The sequence below is a fragment of the Leuresthes tenuis genome, unplaced genomic scaffold (genome assembly GCF_036924035.1).
Source record: "Leuresthes tenuis unplaced genomic scaffold, fLeuTen1.0.hap1 SCAF_2, whole genome shotgun sequence".
Classification (NCBI taxonomy): Eukaryota; Metazoa; Chordata; class Actinopteri; order Atheriniformes; family Atherinopsidae; genus Leuresthes; species Leuresthes tenuis.
The window spans coordinates 14,294,778-14,321,624 of record NW_027325356.1 but is presented as its reverse complement, the minus strand read 5'-3'; the positions used below and the strand labels follow the sequence as shown (position 1 = coordinate 14,321,624).

The following is a 26,847-nucleotide window of genomic DNA, read 5'->3' as shown; positions in this document are numbered from 1 at the left end:
TCGGCAAACAAAGCCAAATTATTCTTTTTTTTGTCTTATGGCTACCTGCAAGACAACCATTTTGCATGGAGTCAGGAGGGTCATGAACAAGCCACTTCCACTCGTCGGAGAAAGAACATTCCTCAGCCCCACTGGCCCCCAGTTACTTGCATGACCTTCTGTTTTGGTCAGTGAAATCCCTTGAGCAACTTTTGTCACGTAATGACCTTTCCTACCTGGCCCACAACTCTACAGTCCACTATTTAATTTTATCTGCCACCCTCAGGGAAACCTGCTCTCCTGAATATCACCTCTGTCCTGTGGCTGCTCTACTGGACTTGCAGTCTTGTTAGTCTTTCTATGAAATAATGTTTTCAGAATTTTTCAATTGCCTCTTTCTGTTAGATAAGAACACCCAGAAAGGTCAGTATCTGTATAAAAAACAGTTAAAATATGTTTTTATTTGCACTTGGGTAGAAAGGGGAAGCGTCTTTGTCTTTTGGGTTCATCGACATTGCAAGGATTTTAATCCATTGAGGTCTTCCTCATGTATCATATGAAATATGAAATTATCAAAAAAAAACTTCAATATAATGATATGAAAGTTTAATCAGTATTTTAATGATATTCGTGTTTACTTATATGCTCTTTGGAGGTAATCTTTTATTTGAGCTGTTAATGGCTGCTATAGTCATTCCACTCTGTAATTCAGTTTTTGTCGCCCCATTTGTGAAACATTAATGTATTCAAGTTGATATACATACACAGCAATATATATACATACACATGTCTGTGAGTAGAATAGAGTTGCAAAATTGAACATTGAATGGAAGGTTACAAAATACGTCTTTAATGTTATTGCTGTCTATAAGAAAATCACTGAACATTCTAGAAATCCATGCCGATGTCAGCACCTTTTCCTGATATCTAGACTGTCAGCCAGGCAGAGTACCAGGCCCATCACTGCAGGCTGTGGGCTGGCGGGCTCTGGACAGCTTGTGTCTGTCATGAGTAGTTACGTGCATGGTCCTGATTGTTTGGGAAGAGAGCCAAACCTGCTGCTGTGCTGTGGATGAGAGGTGGTATGGATGAGATGTTGCCTGTAGGAGAAGTGTTTAGAAAACAGCATCTATCAGGCCCACACACTGTGGCATAACACTGTGAATCCACAGAGTAAGAACCTGTTCTTTTTGCATGAAAATTGGTCAGGGAGGCACGCTGACAACCTCCACAAAACAACAACGTACTCGTCCATACCGACATATAATGTACATTAAATGCCGTTAACTGATTAACTGATTGCACTGCAAATCTGATGTTTTTAAGAAAGCTTCGTCTGTGGGCGGTGGGCAAGACCCTACTGGCTTATCCAAGTTCAACAATCCAGACATCACCATGTAGGTTTTTTAAAGTTTAAGGTCCTCAGTTTACACATACAGATTTCCATCACCTCACTGTGTTTTTCTTTTTTTTTCAGTTCATTATTTAATTGATATGCACATTTGTGCTACTGAAATCATTCTCTGAATAGAGGATAAAAACTGCTGCCTTTTATTTATTTTTTTAAAGAATATCCATTTCCCCCTCTCATATAATATATATTGCATTATTGTACATGAGTCAACAGCATCACAGCCCCTGGTGACTTTCCTTTTGACTATATAGACTATCATCTTAGAAATGTAAGGTCCTCTTGTCGAGGGAAATAATCCTGTCAAACTGGAATGAGATCAGCAGCTCTTGAGACTAGAATGCAATAACACAAATGCTCTTTATTAATGTAAAAACAAAATACAGTGCTATTTTATGCGTTCCATACAGAAGTGCACAAAGGAACGACTCTTATAAACTTTGATCACCTGATTATTAAGTTTACTGATAAATTTGGGAATCTGTTCAGTTGTTTTTACACCTGAGCTGCAGCTGCAGCCCCCAAATTTTCTGCCAGATTATAAATGACCGTAACACTTGGTTCAAACTTATTTCTGAGTTCACTCATGCAGCTTTTTAATTATAAAGTGGATAAATGACTAATGTAGTATATATTCCTTTGCAGAATTCCCAGCTTCCCTGTCTCTGTGTGTTTGCTGATAACAGTTGCTGCTTTATCATATGCCTCTCTGCCTTTCTGCTGACATGCATGTAGCTTTCACCTGTTCCAAATTGCAACAGTTACAAAAAGAATAGCTCTTACCATGTATGACTTAGTGGTCATGTGAAAGTGAATTATTGATTTGAATATTTAACTGATGCCTTGATGAACTCTTGGTATCCTTGCATCTATACTCTTTTAACACAGTTTTAAAACCGGACCATACGACTAGTATGTATCTGAAGCTTTTTCAGTGCCCAGCTGTCTGTGTTTTAGGCATTTATAGGACATAAGCACATTCTAAATGGAAATTCCCAGTGTTACACTCACTATGAGTCAGAGAGGAGATCAGATCGGCTGTGGTGGCCGTGTTGACTTCATCATGATTCTGATAACAGGCTACTACTCTGCAAAATGCACAAACACTGGACCCATTCACAGCGATCAGGATGCCCTCTAACAGCTCAGGTTACTCTAGATCGCATCAAAGCTCTTTTAGCATTGACATTATTGCAGTTTATTTCAGTAAACCAAGGCTGTGTTGTGGGAATGTGGGGTCATGGTGTGTGTGTAGGTTAATTGTTATCCATCTGCATATCTGTCAGGTTGCTTATCTTTGATTGTGTTTTAGGTCAGTCTGTGGTGTCTGTCACAGCAGTTTGAAGATGACTTTCAGAGAAGAGTGTATCGTTAGAAAGTGGGCTGCTTCGAACACTCCTTGGATTTTTTCCTGTACTTAACTTTTATTACAATTAGCTGTGTTTTTTTAAGTCAAACTCTACATTTTCCTTTCCTCTCCCATATGTTGCCTGTCAGTGCTCAACCAGCTCTCCTCCTCCTCCTTTCCTAACTCTTTTCTCTCCACCCTCTTTTCTATTCAACTTTACTCTCAAGTTCATGTGTACTACCCACTCCTTAGATCCAGTCCTCCAGTCTGTGTGCTCTTGTTTCCGTCCTTGTCGCTTTCCCCCGCTCCTCTTTCTCATTTCAGCCCTTCTTGTGTAACCCGATATCCTCCCCTTTTCCTCCCACTCTTCATAGTTTCCCCTCCCCATCCACCCTCATCCTGACTTTCTTTGACATTTGAAGGAGAGTGGGGATCCACTCAGCTGACAAAGGGAGAGGCAATGACGTCACAGCAGACATGATACACCAGCTTCTGCTCTGGTCTAAAAATACACACTACAGGGCACACACTCAGTTAGTCTGCAGCTGCACTCAGCATTTGTTTCCACCTCCACGCTCTGCTGAGATGGCCCAGCTTTTACACAACTGGGGCTTGTAGGCACGCTGGGCTACATGCTGCTGGCCTACAACTGAGCATCCTTAATGTGTTTAGACATTATTTTTAAGACTTTTGGTAGAGAAGGGTGTAGGTTTGCTAATAAGATAACAAAAGCAGGTTGGCATATTTGGTCAAATATAAAAGCTATTGTTGCAGACCTAATCAGTGGAAAATATAAAGGAGATAGTAAAATCCAAGCAGGAGCTTCATTCACTGTGATCTATTATTAGGTTAACCTAAAGGTTTTCTCAGCTTTATTAATTTTTGTAATAAAAGATATCTGTTTTGATCTCCTTCAACTGACATTTATTGTAATAATCTTTTTTTTAATAAAGAAAAAAGTATAGTTACTCCAAGTTCTGATTAACTGGTCAAAAATGACTTATAGATATTTAAACCAATACAATCTCCTTGTGTGCTACTGAAGTCATAAACTGCATTTGTAACGTCTATGCTACTATGGACCGCATTTCAAGGTGTTATACATTCACAATACACTATTCTACAGCATCTTTATGTCTCATACACAAGTTAGTCCAGCTGTAGATTATAAAACATAAGACACAGCTATCTTATAGAACATGTACACTTTGATTGCAGTTTTTAAAATTTTTTTTTTTACAATACTCTGCCAATATAGTGAAATAACCTGATTTGATAGCTGGCTAAGGACCTCTGGATTTCCCTTCTGAACCTGTTGTCCCCACGATCTGACCTCAGATAAGCAGAAGATAATGGATGGATGGATGGTTACCTAGCTAACATGAGCTAATTAAATATAAAAGAGGTCTTGTTAGCTTTATTTACTGAGTAGCATAACTGTGAGAGATGAATATTTTCAAAGATGATATTTTTCGTGATGAAAATTACAAAAATGAAAGCAAGAAACCCTGAAAGAACATAAAAATCAGTTCAGTAAAAATAATCATGTCAGTATTTATCTTTAGATAAAAGTTGTGAAATCTGATTACATATGTTTTTTCACTTCAGACATTTGGACATTTAAAAGCAGGAAATGCATTCGGAGTATTAATCGGTTCCCAATTATTTCCTTTGGAATGTAGCTCAGGTCTTAAAAAAAAAATAGAAATGGAAAAAATGTTGCTAAATGTAACACCATTTATTAATGAGCATTCCCATGACATCAACATGTTGCATTTTCATTCTGCTTTAAGCCAGCCCTTTACATCTGTTTGCTTGACTTCTACTCTCTGTGTTTTCATAAACTGTATTCTAATAGACCTGCGGCCAGTTTCACAATAAAAACTGCTCTCATTCACATAGTTTTCAATTTCTGTCGTTGGACTGCAAAATTTGAAATTGTGTCAGAAAAGTGTTCCATTACACTTAAGAATATGCTTTCACTCATAGTCACTATCAAAGAACTGCACAGAAAGTTAGAAGTTGCAGAATGTCTAAATAAAAAAATCTTCAGAATCTAAAGCTTCATTGCTGCTCTAGTTGCTACTATTTGTCATGGCAGTGGCATGAGCTAGCCTGCTGGATACTTCACTGCAAGGTGTAGACACAGCAGACAACTAGAAATTCTTGTGTCACTTCTCTATGAAGTAGCTCAGACGTTAAATAAAAGTTATGTGCCATGTCCCTCGCTGCTTTTTTTTTTATTGCTAGCCTCTTGGGCCACTCAGAGGTCTAAAAAGTGACTCATCCTGGCAATAAATCTGTCAAGTTGGAGAATGAGACCAAGAAAGTCCTGCCGAATGCTAGTTCTTGGTTTCGTGGCTGGTTAGTATTTACTACGGCACTATGGGGGACTTGACTTGTATTGTTAACACCAGCACTTTTCTTGATGTGACAAGTAAAAATGTCTGATGTGAACAACGTCAGTTTTTTAGTAATTTTACTGACTTAGAACTTTGCATTCAAATGACTTTTGCATAAGAGGGCTAAAAATTGACAATACAGAAAATCGTAAATAAGATTTTTGTTGAACAGCTGTCTGGAATGTCACTAGCAAATGTCTATAATTGTGTATGGCTGTTGTTAATAATGTATCATTGTAATGTCACCAATGTTACAGATAAAGTGGACTAATATTAGCATTTGTTTGTTTATTATTAGAAGAAGTACTAAGTTGCTTAATTTATTTCTTGTCATGGAAATCTGTCTTCTTTTCACAGCTGTCAAGATGGTTTGTTTTACTTTATTGTTTAGGTTGAGTTTGTAAGCCTCCTTATGCATCATAGAGAGTGCCTCAAATTTTCAGATTCTACTTTCATCTTTGTCAAAGTCTGTTAAAGCACGGCACCACACCATCAACTCCTCTGGTCCACATCAGTGGAGGATGGTGGGAGTGCCTTGTTGTTCCCGAGTGCAGAGTGGGTGTTTGTGTGCAAACCTTTCTGACCCTGTGGTTACACCCCAAGGCCAACACTGTAAATACGGATGTGTTCTTAGTGAGGTTACTGGGCTGATTAATCAGTCTTTTCTTTTCTTTTCTTTTAACTTGCTTTGTCCTTTGTCCTGTGTCACTGATGTATGTCATCGTACTCTGTTTTTTTTATCCTCAATCTACTAAAACCAACAAGATGTATTTACCAGAAATGCCGAAATTGAAGTCTAAAGCCAACTTTTCCCTCTCAAAGCCTGCCTCGACCATGTGGTAATTCCATTTTTAGTCTGTCAGTTCTGAATACATATTACTGATTTGACCAGTTTCAGTGCATTTCTTGGAAATGTGATAATTGTGTAAGTTAAGCATGCCTTTCTGTCTCTTGCTTGTGTTTAGGGGAGTGGAGCAAGCAGGTCTGTCAGACTTGGAGATCATCTCTCAGCCAGTGGAGGATGAGAACCAGTGCTTGGCTCCTCCTGTCCAACTGGTGAGCTTTGGCTACAGAGACCTGCCCCTTGCAGCTCTGGACCTCTCATTGGCTGGCTCGCAGCTGCTCTCCAATGCAGATGAAGATGAAAACAGGGAAGGGTGAGTGAAATTTGTAATTATTTTTTATCATGGTTTGCCTCTGTGGCAATGTACAACAGACACATTATTCTGTGCTGGTTTAAACCAGATTATTCATATTGAAATATGTTCAGAAAAACATCATGAAACAAGTTTCTCTGAACAGTTTGGCAGCAGGCGTGTAATAATTACAAATGGGGATATTTGATGATATTTGTAAATGAATTATTTCTACTTTTTTACTTAAATTATTTGCATTGTTTCTTTTTTTTCTTCTTTTTTCCCCAAAGTAACAAATACATACTGACAGTATGAAACCCCATCAAAATGTGCTTCCCCCCATGTACTTTCATTGTTTTGATCACTCATATCATTGCCCTTTTTGTTGTGTAGTGGAGTGTTATACATTTAAATTCAGATTCATTTTAAGAATTATATTCATTTCATATATCCAAGTAAGAAAAATAAATGATGTATAAAAAAAAAAATCAAGCCAATGCTTTAGTATTTTGGGTTATTATCAGTTGATCAAAAATGAAAAATGAAAATGAAAAATCTTGACATAATCCTTTTGTAATCAATAAGTTTCCATGTCTTCCTCTGAAAGACTCTAGCCTAGCTGCTCTAGCCAAAAGGACTTAATTAATGACACACTGCGGAGATTGTTGTACTTCTGGAAAGTTCTGGACTATGATTCTGGACTGGAGTCCTGTTGGTTTAAAATTTCCTTCATTATCACTCCTCTGTGCTCCTGGAGCTTGCAGCCAAGTCTATGCAACATTATAGAATCTCCAGACTTCCCTACTCTTTAAAATTTGATTTTACCATGAGCGTTATAGTTGGATCTTATGTGTAATCTCTTATTTTCTTGACTCTGCCCATTTAGTTTCCCACAAGTAGGTCTTGACGGTTATCAGATCAAACTGGTTGAACCTGATGAAAATTTTAAGCAGATGGGCTGAATACATCAGAATGAGAGATTATTTTGAGTTATTTTTTTCAAAAACATGTTGTTATGTGTCATTGAGTGTAGATTGATAAGGTAAAAATTTCAACGTTATTAGTTTAGAATTAGATTTACCCAAATGTTAAGTTTGCAAACAGAAATGAATCTTTTCTCATATATAAGAATCGAGAGCACCTTGAGCAAACAGAAAACACCATGGAGAAACACCACAACGGTCAAAAAAACGTAAAAGAGAATGCAGGAAAGCTGAACGTAAGTGGAGGAAAACAAAGCTTCAGATTCACTATGAGTTGTACAAACAAAGCCTGCGTAGCTATAACAATGAGCTGTGCAAGGCAAGAGAGCTGCACTTATCGGAACTGATTAATAAGAATGCCAACAATTCTCGAACTCTGTTTGCTATGGTTGAAAAACTCACAAATCCTCCTAAACATTTAAACCCAGACCTTCTCTCCACTGAGAAATGCACAAATTTGCCACCTTTTTTAGCCAAAAAATCTAAATAATTAGACAAAACATTCACACCACAGACCTACAAGAAAACTAATCTGTGTCTAAAACCTAGAACTAACTCTGACGTTATGTCACAATTTAATATTATTGATTTAAAAATCCTGGAGGAAACAGTTTGGCAACTGAAATTAACAACTTGCACTCTGGACATAATACCATCCGATTTTTAAAAAAGTGTTTTTACCTCAGTAGAAAGTGATCTCCTACAAATAGTTAACAGCTCACTGGTATCAGGGATGTTTCCCAAGTCACTAAAGACAGCAGCCATTAAGCCACTCCTAAAGAAGAGAACTTCAGACACCTCTGTGATGAACAACTGCAAACCTGTCTCTAACCTCTCTTTTATATCTAAGATTATTGAGAAAGTTATATTTAACCAGTTCAACGCCTTTCTGAATGAAAGTGGAAGTCTCGATAACTTTCAATCAGGCTTCACAGCACTGAAACAGCTCTGGTCAAAGTGTTAAACGACATTAGGTTGAATACGCATTCTGGTTATGTTTCAGTCCTGGTTCTGTTGGATCTCAGTGCTGCGTTTGATACTGTAGATCACAGAATCCTGTTGCACAGGCTGGAAAACTGGGTTGGACTTTCTGCAGTGGTCCTTAACTGGTTCAGATCCTACTTAGAAGGCCAGAGTTATTTTGTTACAATTGGCAGTTATGAATCTCAGCGAGTGGCCATGACTTGTGGAGTTCCCCAGGGGTCAGTTCTTGGAACTCTTCTGTTTAACTTGTATATACTCCCTTTGGGTCAGATATTGCAGAACTTTAACATCAATTATCACAGTTATGCAGACGATACACAACTTTATGTGTCTCTGTCACCAGACGACTACAGCCCAGCAGATGTACTGTGTCAGTGTCTGGAGGAAATAAACTCCAGGATGAGAGAGAATTTTCTACAATTAAATGAAGACAAAACTGAGTTCATTCTGTTTGGTAGCAAAGAGAAGAGGGTCAGCATTGGTAAATATCTTCAGACTCGGGCCCTTACAATCACTGACCAAGTTCATATCCTTGGAGTGTTGATAGACTCAGATTTGACTTTCAGCAGCCACATCAAAACTGTCACCAAGGCAGCTTTTTTACCAACTCAGAAACATCAACAGAATTAAAGGTTTTCTCTCCCAAAAAGACCAGAAGAAAGTCATCCATGCGTTCATCTCCAGTAGACCTGATTACTGTAATGGTCTTTTAACTGGACTTCCCAAAAAGAGCATTAAACATCTGCAGCTCATCCAGAACGCTGCTGCTAGAGTTTTAACCAGGACTAAGAGATCTGAACACATCACACCAGTATTAAAATCTTTACACTGGCTTCCAGTTAGTCACAGAATAGATTTTAAAAGCCTACTGATGGTTTACAAATCCCAAAACGGTTTAGGCCCAAAATACATCTGTGATATGTTCAGAGAATATAAACCCAGCAGAGCTCTTAGATCCAAGGACTTAGGTCAGCTGGTCCAGTCCAGAGTCCAGACTAAACATGGAGAAGCAGCATTTAGCTGTTATGCTGCAAACAAGTGGAACAAACTGCCAGTGGAGATTAAACTGTCACCAAATGTAGACATTTTTAAATCCAGGTTGAAAACATTTTTTTTCTTGTGTCTATGCATGAAATCTGCACAGTATCTTTTAACTTATCTAGACTGTTGCTTGTTTTTATTCATTTTAATTCATTTGAATTATTTTATTTCTTTCTATTTGTATTCTTTTACATATTTTGAATGCTTTTTCTACTCCCTGCTGCAATGCTTTTATTTTATGTAAAGCACTTTGAATTGTTTTGTACATGAAATGTGCTATACAAATAAATTTGACTTTGACTTATAATCAGTCTAAATAAGAATTTTCAAAAAAAGAATAGCTACTGTATTAGATGCATTTATTTTGTGTGTGGCAGATGTAAAAAAACTCCCAAAAACCTACATCCATTATCTGAAAAATTATTTGGCGTAAAATAGCTCACTGAACTGAATAAGTATCCAAAGCTTGTCCTTGTTGCCTTAAGATGATTCCACCAACTAAAACATCAGACTTCAGGGTAAGTGACAGGAGTTGAATGCTATTCATCCCAGCCTATCTCATCTAAACCTACAGCTCCCTATTGGAGGTGTCCACCTTTCATTTTGTCCTGATAATGAGTCAATGGAGGGCCTGACTGGTATAAAGCTAAGTTCACTGATCTTTCCATCGTCAGCAGTGACAAGGCTCAGGAGAAACTTGGAGAGACAGCAGTGCACAGCTTCTGATGGTCTTTGCAGAAAATTCAAAGACAGCAGCTGGAAGGGGTCAATGAGTGGACGAGCTTTATTGATTGAACAAGTCAGCTGTAAGGAGACCAAACATAATGGAAATATATGTGAGGCTGTCAGCTTACTCTATGGCTTATGTTACAAATTTGAGTAGACTTCCGTTCCAACACACTGGAACAGTTATGTCTGTTATGAATACTGCATTTGCATCTCTGCAGATGTGTGCCATCACAAACAACATCCCCACTGTTAACGATCATAGCTGTTATGGAGCAAGATCTTGCTACAGTTGTTGTAACATTGTACGTTTATATTTCATATTGGACAGGACCCACATGTCAGCAGAGATGCACACTTGTATTTATAGACTAGTCCGATTATGCTTGCATGAATGTTACATAGCATGCAAGATCATCATCGATCATGTGTTAAGTCCCCCCCACACCAAGTCCTTGCTGTCCCCGCTGCTCAGTCCTATGTCTATTTATCATTAACTGACATCCTCTGGGTTGTCAAACGTCCATAAGTTAACTGAGATCAATTAATCATCTCAGGCTAAAATCCACCCTCCTTCTTCCGCACGCTGACAATTCAGTCAGAGTCATTATTAAAAGTGATATTTTACTGTCCATGAGCCAGAAGCCGATACTGTAATACACTTAATATCTTGTAAGTCTTTTGTACTATCTGACTATACATATCACTGAATTCAATTACTTTACAGGGTCTCAGACAGCTGGTCAGCAGCAGGTTGTTTAGGGTTGTTCTGCAATACATTTCCAAGTTTTTCTTTATGTTTGATCTTTTAGAGTTTAAAGCCCACATGCAGACTTGTCTTGACAGTTTTGCAGGTACCTTTTTTGTTTGACATTTTCATGTGATGACTTGTCCTTGTCTACTTCACTGAGGCTGAGGATTTTCTTTGAATGCAGACCATTTACACAACCCTCCACTTTACTCTGTGCATACACAACTTAAGGCTTGATTAAACAGGTCCTGTAGACTTCATGTTCAAGAGTGTTTTACAGCACAGAAATGTAAAAATGCTAATCATTTTGGATGCAAAACGGAAAATTTAGAAGAGAAATTACTGGAACAATGCACACTGACCTAAAAGCAGTCCTACGCTTACAAACTAAGATTCACTATTTGTGTATTATACACTTAAACGTAATTGTGTGAAATGCTGTTCTTCCATAAGGAATATGGTCACCTTGCAGCGCTCCTTGTGAAAAACTTTTTTTTTTCACTATGCAAAACCTGCTCGCTGTCCAGCTACTGTGAGTCAAACCTGGCCTTTAGTCTGAGGTCTCACTAGGATGCACATAAACACCATAAGTTGTGGCTCAGGATCCAACACACACATACATGCCAGATCCTTTCACACTACCTCATCCAGGGACTCCGTTTGACACCAAATCAGGTCTCACTCCATTGGTTCCCTTCACTTAGCCAGTCAGAGCCAGAAACAGATGGATTTCACAGACACACCATCAACAGTAGACAGTGCAACTCTCACATTGTGCTGGTGTTAAAAACCAGTACATCCATACAGTATCCTATTCTATGTCAGAGTCAGTGGCAGCATTTATTTCTATTGCTATACGTAATGAATAGATCAGTTTTGGCTGTGACTGTGTTTCAATGGAGTCTGCATTGTTGCTGTACAGGGATGAATATGGAAGCAGCATTCCCTTGTAGTCTGACCTGGTGACATACCTGTTATCTGGTTCTTAAAGAGTTTTTCATAACTGGGTCACAGTTTTGCTGTTGCTGAGTAATCACAAAATGAGTCCACCATTCTGTATAAATGAACTCAGGTCTGAGGGAAAGAGACTACATCTCTCCTCTTGGTCCTCTTTTAGGCTGAGCAACTGTAAAAGACGCTGCTGTACAAAGCTGTAACAACAGATTTAACAGACACTGTGGTGAAGGTTATTTTACCAGTGAGCTCAATTTACTCCAAGTGCGCTTAGTGGGATGGGGCCACGTTTTCATATTCAAGTCATTAGTGAAAAATGTGTGCTTGTACAAATGCTGCCAGTGGGAGCTATAAAAGTCATCATTCTTTCTTTTAGCTTTAATGAAATTCCATTTAAATTCACTAGGCTCGAGCTTCAGTGATGTTTAGGTTGAATATTTACCATAACGTAAAGACTACAATAACCCCTTGTATTTATCACTTTTACCAGTACAGTGCTGATTTTTATTGTTTAATGTGTGATAAGAGTTTCAGTTTCTACAATTCAATCAAATTTATAGCATTATCAAATCTTTTGCCAATTAATGCAATCGTTTTTTTTTTTTTTTTTTTCCCAAGGCCACATCATTAGAATCAGTGAGATGTTGCAAGTGCATCTCGTGAATGTGGCACTCGGCCTGATGCCCTGCAGTGCCCAATTCTATTTAATTCTGTGGATTTCAGCACCTCTGAGCTTTTGGTGATTACGGCCGTGTCTCTGTCTCCTCATTACCGTATCGATCCACCTCTCAAACAGACAGCGGCCCTCCTTAATTGACATTCACAAACACCACGCCCGTGCACCATCATCATGTTTTACCAGTCTCCTGCGGCGGTAGGCAGCTTTCTTAAATCAGCGCTTTCGCGTCACCTACCTGTGAGTTGACTTTGATGGGTCACAACGGTGTGCAAGCATCGTCGGGTCCATTTCTTTGCGTTCAAAATGCAAATGGGAAAAGCTGGAGTGCATCTTGTGAAGTGACCGATTGCTAAACTCACCTTTAGGGAAATATGGCAGAGGAAATGAACCTATTTTATGGACGAGTGGAATGATGAAGTGAGGTTGAGAGGAGGCAAGACAGCGTCACTGGGATGCAATCCACGGCCATCAAAAAGAAAATGTGCTAGGGAGAGTAATCTATTGGCTGCTCTGCTGACTCCACCTGGGAAAGTAGATTGCCCCACTACTTGCACCACACCCCCCACCACACCCCCCTCCACTCCCTCTGCATTAGCCGGCTCATTGGCGTTCTGAGATAGTGAAGGAGTGTCACAAAGAATGTCTTGCATTGAAAATGTTTAGACATGCTTCTGCGATGATGTTAGGCACAACTGGTGCGCTCCTGAAAGTGAAAATGTCACAAGCCCAGAGTTTCATCAACATGGTGACGGTTCATTAGGTGAAGGGTGGGAGTTATTTTCAGCTGTTTTAGAATGTGTTGCTGTCAGCACAGGTTTTCTCATTTGCTCATTTCCGAAGAAAACGTGGGTGTGGGATGTTTTGTTGATTAGTCTCTGAAACTGAAAGAAAAAAAAAGAAAAACATATTTAACATGTTAGGAGTAGGAGATAAGTCACAGGATCTTTTTCCTTCGCACATGTCTGGTTTAGTGTCTAAGTAAACAGAGCTTTGTATCAGTACAGCTTGACCATGTTGTAGTCGGAGCATGTTTCATAACAGGAGGCAAGCAGAGGGGATTATTCAAGAGAAAAAGCTCCTGTGTCAAGCTGTCACTGTGTGATGAAGCACCTACTGTCAGGAATGTTTGCATATCACAGGCCATAGAATTGTGAAGGTGGAGCTGACCTTAATTTTATCTCATGTATGGTGTGCTGCCCTCACGTCATGTAACGGCTAAGGAGACAGTCACACACAACCCCTCAATCTTTTGCTGTCTCCATCTCATCCACACACACACACACACACACATAATTTTATGCATGAACAGAAACGTAGTACGTAGAGGATTTATACATGGAGAAAGAGAGACAGGAAACAAGGCCAGGCCCGAAAAGCCTTCTCACTGCACTGCGTAGTGGTTGTTATCTAATCCTTTGTAATCATGGTTCACTTCATATTCCAGTTTATACTGAGCTGTCACACCTTATTAGGAACAATAGGGTTTCTTTATTGATGCGTCTGCACATTCAGATAGGCTCTTCTTTTTCTCTCTTTCACCATGTTTCTAGGTTTTTCTGTATCTCTACCAATTTTCTCTATGTTCTTGCTTCTCCTAATATTCATCCCACTGACCAGAACTACCAAATACACCTTCATATGCGTGCAGGAGCCTGCAGATTCATGGTTCTGCAGTGAAGGTGAACAAGGGTGGACAGGTTGGAGATTTCCAACACCCTTTTACTATATTGTTACCTAACAGAATGTTCCAATCAGGAGAGAAGTGGGCGACATTGTGAGAGGTGGTTGTTCTAGCTAGCATCAGGGGGCAGTTGCAGAGTTAGCAGTTTTGGCGCCATGGTAAGTGGAGTGTAGTTATTATTAGAGTTGGGCCCATCCATCTTCCTGTCTCGGAAAAATGCTGGGAGGACCAAGGTGGCGTGGGCTTGTATTCAGCACTTTCATGGCCGCCCACTCTCCGCATAGTCATCAAGCTGCTTTTGTTTGTTTGCTCACTCTTTAGATATTCGATATTTAGATATTTTTTTGATATTGTGCATTTGCGCTTGTGTTTGTGCATGCTTCCACAGGTGTGGCAAAACAAAATAAAACAAAAAAAATGGTATATATATATATATATATATATATATATATATATATATATATACACACACACACACACGGAAGAGGATTTATATATTTTTCAATGAGAATAAAATACAGTCACAGGAGCAAAACAGAAAGCACACGCTGTAGGTACCTGTGATCGAACCAAGGAAATGATAAAGACTTTTAAAGTGTTATGGATTATATATATGGGGTAAAAAAAATTCTTGGCATCAAGCATGATACTGATGGCGTGATAAAGGATGAAGAAAAGTAGATGGGCTTATTGGATTAAGTAAAAAAAAAAAGTAAAAACATAGTGAGATTCAAGCTGCCAGACTGGCTCACCAGACCACTCCAACCCCCAGAATGCAATTACAAGTAAACACCTGAGCAGAGGAATGATGTCACCTCCCATCCCAGTGATGGGTTTGTGGTTGCCAGACACTGAGACAGAAGCATATGTTGCTTATACGGCTGGTCCAAATATGCAAGGAGTCCATGGTTAGGAACCAACACCAGATGGTTAATCTAAATATGTAGTGAGCAAATGGGGGGTGGGTGCAAGTACTCCCATGCTTTGCCACCCACCAGCTTTATGCTGAGAGTCCAAATGTTCTATTTTGGAAATACTATCGGCTCATTTGCTACACTACAGTGATTTTGTTGTCAAATTGGATCTCAGCCTTGACTGCAATTACATAAGATACACTGTGACTATTTTGCATATCGAGAGCTTTTAAGGCTTACCACGCCATTTACAATTTAAACCTTATCCCCAGAACTTTGTATCATTGCATGTAAGGGCAGCATTGAGAGCTCATCAACCTGAATTTAAAGATTTCAACACACCTGTGCTGTTAGCTATACTTGCGTTGCATTGTGCAACACAAAGTTGTGTGACCATTTACTTTAGCATTGCACTGTACTGCAGTGTTACTTTACATGCGTTCACTTTGTTTGAGAAAGGGGGAAAAAAGGTGACATGTTGAAGTGTTACTTGTTGGAATAATGCATTCTCTAAAGGCTTTCACCTGGTTGAGCCAATTTGTCCTGATTAAATTAGAGAGCAAAGGATGTTTTCTGAGACAGTGACCAGGGACTGACTGCCCTTCCTGTTATCTCCCAGTCTCCTTTATTCCTCTGCCACTGGAACGGCTGCATGCCCATGTAATGTAGAATCTAAATGTTCAATGTTTGCACAAAGGCTGTTTTCTGTGATAAGTGCAAATTAACTTGATAAACTTCAATTTCAGAGATACCCAGGAAAGCTTTTACTTTGTGATTTTTGATACATGTTCAGATGATAACTTCTGTAAATTACTGGGCATTGTTCAGCAGCTCATCAGAATTCACACTGAAATGATTTGATTAAATCAGATTTGCAACAATTAACAGGCCTGCGTATTTGTCATTAAACACAGTAGTTCTGCCACAAAAGTAATACATGAACACAAGTTGTAGCTTTTCACCCAGGCTCATGCTCACCCATGGTGCAGTGTAGTTGATATTCACAGACATGAAAAATGTGAGATTCTTTGACTTTTCTTTTAGAAAGGTCAAAATCTCTGGATAAACCCTCATCTGACTCCCCAAAATAAAAATGAATATTGTTGAAGATGGATAGTTTAAAAAAGGTTACACACTAAACATTCAGTGATATCCAGCTTTATTGTGCTCTAGAAGCATTCAAGGATGGGTTTTGACAGCTTTAGATGTTTAGATGTTCTTCTATTAAAATCTATAAAGATTCAGAACCTAATACTTAAATCCTTAAAATGGTAAACAGACACTATTTCCCTCTGTTAAAGGGTTGTTGCTGGTAGCTGGTCTAATAGTTCAGCAGGTTGTGTTGCATAAAGATTTAATACACTTTTATTATAGGTACCAATGTCATCTACATTTTTTTGGATCTTACTTTTATACCAAACTATGAAAGACTGTAACCTCACCTACCTGAAATGTGGATCTCACACTCTTTTAAAAAGGGTCCAACCTTCGCTATTCTGAGCAGCAAATGTGAAGTGAGCTGTTAGCAGCTAACATTAGCTGTAAAAAAAGGTGGAAATGAGATAATATTGTTTTCATTTAGGCTATCTTAGTCAAAGAAAATGGCCCAACAATGGTGCTTATTCTAATAAAATGCAGGATATCTACCGTTACAAATTATTTGTTCAGTTGGTAACCAGTAGCAAAGCATCACTCACAAATTGTGATTTGTGAGTATTAAATTCAATGCAGTTCAACTGCACAAATTATGTTCTTTTTTCCGGCATTGATAAAGAGATTGATAACCTCAAAGTTGGAAAATTTGGAATTGGTTTTCCATTCCCACTTAGGATCTATGTTACTATAGGGCCAAGTACACAATGAAGGAGCAACATGTTTAGTTTCTTTGAAATATGGTTTCCTATAACTAGGTTTCCTAGTTGCTGAATAGATTTTTGCTTCAGTGTACAATAGTTTTAATTCCCGGAAGTAAATCAATGAAATAATCAAGTTAATTTAGCTCTTTTCAGTTGTGTGAATGTCTTGTTTTAAACGTTCTAAGCACAGTCTCTTGGTTATTTTTCTCAGCAAAGTTAAATCAGTGTTGGCTTTTGTTACCTGCATTTTAGATAAACTGCAGAATGGCTTCTGAATCGAGTTTGTTAACAATCTGCAGTCTGTTGTAACATTATGCCAATCAAGGCTTGCTGTGATTGGCTGGCCACATATCAGTGTGGACATAAGGCACACACACACAGAATACAGAACACAGAACACTCAGTGCAGGCACACACCACGCTGACCTTCCTGTCTCCTTGCAACATACAAATGAGTCTTTCCCCAATGTTCCCACAGGACTGCAATGGAAAACTGGACACCAGTTGCCCTTGTTCATTTTGTGGTGCCCACAAGTAACGAAAAAGTACCCTACATTTAATTGAATGTGAAATAATCTAATTCTGATGCCACATTTATTTTGTGTAATATATCCATTGTATTTATGTGATGCCTTTCAACATCACATTTGGTGCTGTTTTGGTCCCAGTCTTTTTGTCACTCCCCTGCTTATGGACAAGAGTCTTTGGGTGTGAGAATATTTAGTTGCTATGTGCTAAGGGCATACTGTATGTATATACTGTGCCTTGTCAAAGTATTCACCTCTCTTTAACATTTTTCCAACTTTTTGGGGACACACATCATTTGATATCAAACACAGCATGGCTGCACCATGAAGGTGCAAAACCAAATGTAATTGTCAAGAAAAAAAGAAAATTTAAGTGTATAGAAATATTCAGCCTTCTTTTGAGCAGCAATTTCAGCTGCAAGTCTCTGGCATTTGTCTCCAAGTTTGCCACATATAGTCACTGGGATTTTTGCTCATTCCTCAAGACAGAACTCCTCCAGCTCCTTCAGGCTAGAAGAGTTCTGCTGCTGTACAGCAAACCACAAGTCATACCACACATTCTTAATTGGACTGAGGTCAGAGCTTTGTCGACCACTTCAAGGCTTTCAAGCCTGTTGCCTTAAACAATTGGAATGTGGTTTTAACAATACGAGTCATTGTCACACTGAAAGCTGAAATTCTGCCCCAATCTCAGTTCTCTCGAACACTGACAAAGGTTTTCCTCAAGACTTCACCTGTATTTAGTGCGATCTATCATTTCATCAATAGAGATCCATTTCGCAGACCTGGTCAGACCCTGTCAGTGACAAATATCCCACACAACATAATGTTGCCATCACCGTCTTTCACAAAGGAGATGGTGTTCTTGGCAGGATGAGGGGTTGGTTTTTTTACCCAGAATTTAAATGATGGCCAATGAATTTTAGTATCATGTACCAGAGTGTGAACAATTTGGTCTGGACCTTTTCTGTTTACACAAGCACATCACAGTGGGAAGTTTTCAGCTACAGATGAGCTCTTTCCAGCTGAAAATGAGAGGGAGGGGTTGCGTTTGAACAGCTGTTTGGGGCGCGGAGGAGGCAGCATGTGATGTAGAAATTATGCGGTTGAAAAAAATCACTGTTTTCTTAACAATAAGTTTAAAATAGAAGCTGAGGCTACTTATGATTTTGATATAAGTTCTGCATGTATCTGCACATATGATTCTGCACATAACCACAATAGCAGGGAGAAAGCAGATAGTCGCATACAGGGCAGCAGAAAAGGTAAACTCTCACCAGCACACACATTCACTCACACACAGCTGCAGCAAAAGCTTGGGAATATTTGCTAATACATTTTATTGCCGGCCACTCTTCCCTAAAAGCCAATCTTTGAGGATTCTAGGACTTATAGTTGTCCTATAAATTTCAGGTGTACTACCTGTGTGAAAATGTTAGTATATAAGAGACAACAGGCCTCCTCAGAGATGCAAAAAAAGATGTGCAGAGACAAGACAACAGCAGCTGGGACCACAAGTGCCACAAAGCACCTAAAAGTGCAAAACAAAAAACACAACACACTTTACATATGCCCACAATACAAATTACATACCCTGAACGTGCACACACATACCTGGGAGCTGAGGCACAGCTTCCCCAAACAGGGGAGGAAAGTGAAGCAGTGAGCCACGTCATCACAGCTAAAGAGCCAATGAGCTACAATTAGTGGCGAGACAAATCAGCACTGCGAATAAATTTAGAAGAAAGACATACCTCCGAAAGGTGAAGCTGCACGCAAACTCTCTGGCTCAAATGCCACAGCCAACACACAACTCACTACAAGGCAGAGGAACAGAGCGACCTAATGCCCTCACACACAAACTGAAACCCAACCTGAAAGCACAATTTACGGTTTCAAATGGACAGAGGTGGTGACACAAGGCATGCAAGAGCTATGCTGCCGCAGTCAACCACACCAGCATCTGGAAATCAGGTTCTTGCCAGGGACAAGGACACACACTTGCAGAGCAAACACCTGCTGATATATATAGGGCCACGCCCTGCAATCAGAGCTACACCTGGTGTGTGTTTAACCACGGAGTCCATCCTGCCCTATTTGGGTTATGAGGCAATATTTAAAAAAACTACAGAATGGATACAAAAAAAGGTTGATGAAGATCAGTTTTTAATAAACCTATAACACTATCCTTACCACCAGCTTCTGCTCTTCCCTTTTCACTGCTAATTAGGAAAACATTCTCACGTGCCATAGAAAGGTCTGTGAACACGGTAGTCATGAGTAACAATCAACAAACAAAGAAAAGTAGCAAGCTGAACTAAACTTAATATTTACCACAAACGGAATTTGATGACAAGGGTGCTGTATTTGTTCTCCCCTACTCTGTGAGTCTCGGTACGGGTGAACATTTGTTTAAAAAAGAAAATAGTGTTGAGATGATCTTATTTAACATCTTCATTCACAATTCTGCTTCTCTTCCCAGGAATAGTTGTTATCGCCACTTTCAAAGCACCTCAGATGATTGGCCAATAATAGAACGCAAGTCAAAGCAAAAAGCTCTCAGTTACAAGAACAAAGAGATAGCAAGACAGCTGTTGCCTCGAGTCATTACTCCAAACAACACTGATGTCTTGTTCAGGATGGGATTGAGTGTTTCTCAGGGACTGATTGATTCCACTGTGGCAGTATACTGTAACACCAATCCACCAGTTGACCGTGATTTATCAAATAATTACAGTACCTGCAGTACAGCATGCTTTTTATACTTAGTACTATTCATGTTAATTAATATGAGGAAATTAAGCCAACATTGGCTGTTGTGGGTAAAATATGATATTTTAAGTCAAGTCTATTTTTCAAGAATGTATTCACATCATTCTAATCTGAAAACCATGAAAGTACCCATTTCAAGTGTCTTTAACTCTCAAGCATTTCCATGATGTCCTGTGGAGCGAAGCTGTGGCAAGATAAAGTGAAGATTTATTTGATGTAGACTGTTTGAACAACTAACATTAAAAGACACATTTATAATTATTTGAGCAGAAATTTTAAAGAGTTCCTAGAATATTTGATAAAATAAGGCAAATATTGTAACAACTACTTGTTTTTATGTCACAGTATTTGAAACATCACAACTGGAATTAAAGCATTTTGAGTTTAAAAATAGCTTGAACTCAACAAAAGCCCTGAAATGAATATATTCTGTGTTGAAGAATTGTGCAAAATGCAAATGCTCAAATTGGCTCTGTATTTTCTAGTTATCTGCTAATATAACAGAAAAGGGTGATAATCAAAAAAATTGTAAGAAGACAAAGTAAAGAACCTGTTTTCTGACACTGTATATTGAACAAACCCTCTTGAAGCAATACCTCCCTCCACTGCAGTGGAGTACTTTATCTGATGAGGCCATCAGGTGCTGTGAGCCTGACAGTTTCACTGTTTGGTGGCTCACTTGATGTGATGCTATTGATCCCTTTGCCTGATTTAATCTCCTTCCTCAGTTTGCCTGTCCAGCCTTACTCTGTCTCACCAACAGTGGGAAACACTGACAGCTATATCAACCTGCTAAACACACACTTGCATTAGAAAGGAGTTTACAAAAAAGAAAGAAAGTCTCATGTGAACGTCGGTATGACGTTGGGAATAAATGTGTGAAGCCAAAGCTGTTATGAAAACGCCCAGTTTAAGAGTTTGACCTTGTCCACTGATTGTACTTGCCTACTAGTGACTCGAGCCAGGTGGTTCTGTCAGACTGTCAGGGCAGACTGGGTCAGAGAAACAACATTTGCTACTGGTCTGTTGCTTTAATAAGACTCATTAATATACTGCATGTGTCACCAGCAGTGTCCCCTCTGGGCTGCGTAAGTTTTGGCATGACATGAAGTAAGGACACACACACATTCAACCTATTTGTCAAATGTATCAAAGCTGAGTCTTCACACTGCTTGGAAACTCACATTTTATATTCCTTTGTGTGTATGTGTGTGTGCAGCTGATACATTGGCTTCTACAGGAGCCTGTACAATAAAAAAGGTACATGTTGTTATTTCTGGGGAAATTATAACTCAGGTTGATAGACTTATTTTATTATCCTGAGATGATAGATTTGATATTGGATAGGATGCACATACTACTACTACTACTACTAGTGCATAGCAGAACAAGTGAGAGGTGATTACTTGACACTGTTTTTCTTCTGGATTGAGAAACTCTATACTTCTTTATACTTCACTATATTTCTATAAAGTCTATGACAGAAAGAGGAAGGAGATCTGTGTGTGCAAACTTAAGAAGTGGGTTGAAAGGTCAGTAAAGTCTTGACAAGTTAGAGGGTTTATGTTCACCCATGCAGACCTGAGCACACGCCATCCGATGAAGTATAATACCTATGTCACAATTATTTACAACCACGCAGAGCAATCACTTGCAGTATTGTTGGCAAGACTGCAAGAAATCAGTTTGACCTTTGGCTTAGAAGAATGTTGTTAAAATTGGTATTTCTGCACCTTTTTTTTCTTGATGTTTAGAGAAGGTATTATTTATATTCAGGCCTTCCTTAAAAATGATCAATCAATGATCAATAAGCAAAATGATCAAGAAATAAATTGGGGCCTTTCACTAATGACGTTAGTTTTATATAATATTTTTTATATTCTGGCTTTGGTCCTATTCAGGGTTTATAGATGGGATCTAGTAAAATTACTCCCAAACTGGACCTTTATGGACTGTTTTCATCAGTGTCTACTGTGATTGACCTCACTGTGATATGCTTCCTGGAGCCATCAAGGCTTGAGGAGACAGACCCTTTGTTAAAGTTTATGTGAACAGTGTTTTTCACGTTTATCACTTCTTTTCACGACTGCCACTCAGAGTGTGACTGTTCTAGCAATTTTTTTCTAACTTTTTTTCTTCCCTTGGAGCATTTACATAAAGCATCAAATCATTTGAAAAAAGACGCACTTAAACAGAAAATCTAATCATGTTGTGGATCTCAACACTTTGGGAATTGTGGCTGTTTGAAACGGTAAAATGTTTTTCTGTGATTTAATGGCATAGAAATACCGCTGCACATTTCTTTTCTTTTTTTTTAATACAGCTTTCTACAGGAGGGCGATTGAAGTTGTAAGTTAGGCCAAGGACGCTTTTCGAACATCTTTCGATAATTTTTTCACCATGTTGAATTATGACAAGTATTTAAGTAAGACAAATATTTAGCCTCATAACTATTTTTCCACTTATTCCAATGTTTTTCCCATTTCTAATACTTTAATAGTCCTTAAACATCACAGCTTATTTGTATAACTCTACATGAACTATTAGCATGAGCAACACAGAGGACCTGGTTAAAAGAATATATCATTACATACTGTAGCCACGTTATGTAGCTAATTAGCAGATTTAGTCATTTTTGAGATCACAATTTTCTAAAAACTGTATTTTGTACTGAACCTACTGTGTGATTTGAGTTGAGATACTATAACATTTTAGGTGACCGAGACCTAGCCTCACAATTGTTCTTACTAGCTGCAAAAAAAGTAAAAAAAAAAAAATAGATAGATGATGTCCTGATTTGATTGATTTGTGATATAGTCAGATATAGTTTGCATCTCATCTGCAAGGTGCTGTGTTCTTGCATGTGGGTCTGTACGGCTACTGACATGATATCTGGCATCTGCTAAGTCTCGTCAACACACTGGTGGAGTAGATTCTTCACCATCTGGAGTTTGCACACTCATGCCACCCCAACCAAAGTCAAGAAGATTATTTGCATCAGCATGGTCACGCCTTTATTAGATTAGCCATGCATTGTTTGGAGCGTTGTGGCTTTACATGTGCCAAGTTTGAACGAATACTTCTCCCAGGGAAAGCAGTCAGAAGGTGGAGCGATCAGCTCATCAGCAGCTGAAGACAATTCCCTTCTAGCTACAGAAATGTGTGGAAGGAAGTCACGAAGATGCAGATGAAGAGGAAAAACTCTCACTTTTCATTAGGATTTCTGCTGCTTCTGTTTTAATGATATACCTGATGCAGCTGAGTTTCATATCAACTCAAATAACCAGTGAGGCCCACATGTGAAATCAAAGACACATGTGTGGCCTCTTCCACTGATTTAGCAGGGGTTAATATGCGACAAATGAGGAAGTGACACGGAAAAAAGTCACCCCCTGGGATGTGGTAGTTTTGTTACAGCACTGAATCAACAATAGTACATGCTCCTGGTTTGTACTAGGAATTTGACATGGAGCCTCCCCAGGATTTTGTATGGTACAATATTAGATACTTTCACTAAATATCTGCAGTAGAAGAAGGTGAAATAGGCCTTTCGTTATGGCTTGATTAATTTTTGTCTTGTAGTCTCTGTATCATCTTCCTTGGATGCCACTTTTATAAAATCTTGTCAAGGGTGTGATACAATTTCATCCAACATTTCAAAACCAAGAGATGACGAGACGAAATATGCTGTTATGATAATAAAAACCTACAAATTCTTGCATGATGAGTAGTAGAAATCCGTTCTAAAACTACGACGAAAATAGAGCCATTTTGCCACCGTTGCAGCTCATATTAGCATCATGCCAAGGAACGAAGACATGATCAGAGGAGAGAAATACTCTGCCAATGTCTGTCTCTTCCATGCCAGTGCATGGGGAGAAGGGAAAGGGAGTGGGCAGAGCCAACTTTCCATTCCAGATGGAGAGCTCGTGAGAGGCATTGTTTCTCCCAACTCCAACTGTCAGCCCTTGTAGCAGTTGATCTTTATGACCGTCTCACGTTCTTAAAACAGCATTTAGCCATCTTGCCAGACGCTTTCAAGGCCCAAATGCTGTATTATCATAGCACCTATTAAAATGAAAGTCTTAAAATGTTAACCTACTATTCTTCATCAATATCATGCATGTTTTCTAACTTTTCATTCAACAAGGGATTATGAGCTTCTAAAACTGTGAGTGATGTTTCATGAAAAACATGTTAAACAAAAACCTCACATGTTGATGTATTTCTTCATATCCCTCTGTGTGACCTTTGTTCCAGGCTGTTGTGTTTGCAAAACATTAAACCCTTCATTCTTAGCAGCATCCTCTACAGTGACTCCCTTCATTGCCATGTCAAAAGGAGCCCATCGGTATTCTGGTCACCCTGTAGATGGTCAAATCACTAGTTCACAGAGCCTCACTGTCCCTCCCCTCTGTCAATGTTGTCTCTGACCCCCCTTTGCTCTGACTATTGCCTCCAAACTGCCTGGATTTAAGTAGACATCACCCTTTATATGTACTACCACCCTCTGTTGGGCATTTCAGGAAGTTCAAATCTTTGTGTGAACTCATCAGTGTGCCATTGTGGGAGGATGCAGATGAGTGCGAGTATATTAATCTACCTTTTTTTTAGTTTAGCTTTAAGTCAAAGTGTATTATCTTATATGTAAGGTTTAGTTTAACTGTCAATAAATTTGAATGAAAATTTTCTATGCTGATAGAATTTAAGATGAATAAAACGCCCTCTCTTTCTTACTTCTTTTCTCAGGTCCAACTGGCTGAAGCCATGCTGCGGGCGTCGAGTGGCTCTATGGCAGGTCTGTCTGCTTAGTGCTGGCTTCAACTGTATCCTGGTGGCCTGCGTTATCCTGGTGGTGCTTTTCCTGTCTTTGGAGCTGCTCATAGACACCAAACTATTACAATGTAAATAGTCTGCATTGGTTTCTCCCATTTTAACCTGTACTTTTCTATAAGAAAAGATTTGCTGAGCATGCATGGTCCTCTCCATTTATACAGTGTGACATTCATGAAACACCTGGGAAGTCATACGGTGCAACTCACAGCAGCAAGTCCACTTGAACAGCAGGCAGTTAAACTCTTTGTCCTTGAGCATTATACTCGGTCTCTAATAACTCTACTGGCACCATTCCTGCCCTACCTGCCGACAGGATCATGTTGACAGACTTTATTTTCAGAAGTGAAAAATATGTGCTACCTTCTTCATGATTACACCTTTTTAACTGCATGCTTACAGCCTCTTGAGAGTTCTCACTGATCAGAAGTGTTTGAAATATTTGTCTTGTTTAAAGTCAACTGATAGAGATTTTGTCAAGAGTGCTATAAATTATTCTTTTAAAGTGCAGTGTAGTCTGCCTCAAAGGTCAAGAAAGATGGTAGGTAGGCCAACTCAGCAGACCTTCTTACTTTTAAGCATTTTATTAAAAATTTGTCTCAGTATGAAGATGAAAGAAGAAGAAAAAAATACTTGAAATGGCATCTTTCATGTGGATTAATTATCAACTGCATGCAGCAACATGTAGTAGAGAACAACCCACAGAAATACACTGCACACACATCATCTGGGTCAAAAGTGGGATCACTTTAGAGTGAGTACATATTCTTAGTGAATATCTTTCAGATATACCTTTTAACCCGTAAAAGCACTGATAAGACATTTCAGCGAAATACAACCTCATTAACGGTTTGGAAGGTAACAGAAAAGACTAAGAAGAAAGTTGGAAATTACAGATGGGGCAGTCTTTTTCCGGACAAAAAAATAAATAAAAAAGAATTCCACCCATATCTTGGTGTTGCTTTAGCAGGAAAGGGTGCACATGGTATTTTGTCCTCCGTCATATGTATACACTAGTGTATATTTATCAGCTTTAACTCTTTTTTTCTCTAATTTAACTCTAATTTTCACTAAGTTTGCTGCACTTGGGTCTTCAAGAGTGAGCAAATAAACTAATAAACCTAAATAGATCTTGTCTCCGTGAAAACAATGACTTCCTAAACTTTTAAATGTAGAACCTAAAAGTTGAAAAACTTGATCGAATATTAAGTGTTTTCTAAAGGTTTTATTTCCAAGCCTCTAAAGCAAATGAAGCATAGAAATTTTATGACCTTCTATTTATAAAAAAAAAAAAAACTACTACTACTACTCGCTTGCAAGCTGTATCATTGTAGCATTGAAACCAATTTTGCAGAAGAAGAAGAACAATGAATTCTACTGGACTGCTTAGCCCAGACTTGTCCCATTTTGTGCATCTGAAGTATGTGTTCTTTAAATTTGAACCCCTACCAGTATGAATCTGAGTTTAGTTACTGTAGCTCTAATGCGAAAATGCTCAGCCATGATTTACTCATACTTTTACTTGAGTAAATCCTTTAATTACATATTCCTTCACAGCTTTATATGAGTTATAACTAAAGTGTGTTGTGCTAATGATCTGAAATGGTGTCTATATTAAGCAGTCATGTGTATGCACATATGTGTGTAAGCTTGCCAGTCACAGAGGAACTGGTGGAGCTGGATGATAAATGGTTTTGATGGAGAATGATGGAGTGAGGTGATGATGAACAAAGTCTGTTGTCAGTGGCAGCAGGCACACATTTCCATCGATTATTGGCCAGTATCCAGCACTGATGATACCCGAGTTTCAAAAGGGGGACTGCAGGACTCTAGTCACTCTAGATCTATTGTAATCTTGTTCTTAGTCCAC

General features: G+C 38.8%; 1 protein-coding gene across 2 annotated transcripts in view; it reads left to right on the top strand.

The window, feature by feature from the left end:
- LOC140301699 (transmembrane protein 266-like) overlaps nt 1-26,847 on the top strand; it is a 44,446-nt gene that overhangs the window by 5,395 nt on the left and 12,204 nt on the right. For both annotated transcript variants that reach the window (XM_072380287.1, XM_072380286.1), the window contains exons 3-4: nt 6,106-6,297; nt 24,894-25,048. In XM_072380287.1, coding sequence (XP_072236388.1) covers nt 6,106-6,297; nt 24,894-25,048 — 347 coding nt within the window. The remainder of the gene's footprint in view (nt 1-6,105; nt 6,298-24,893; nt 25,049-26,847) is intronic.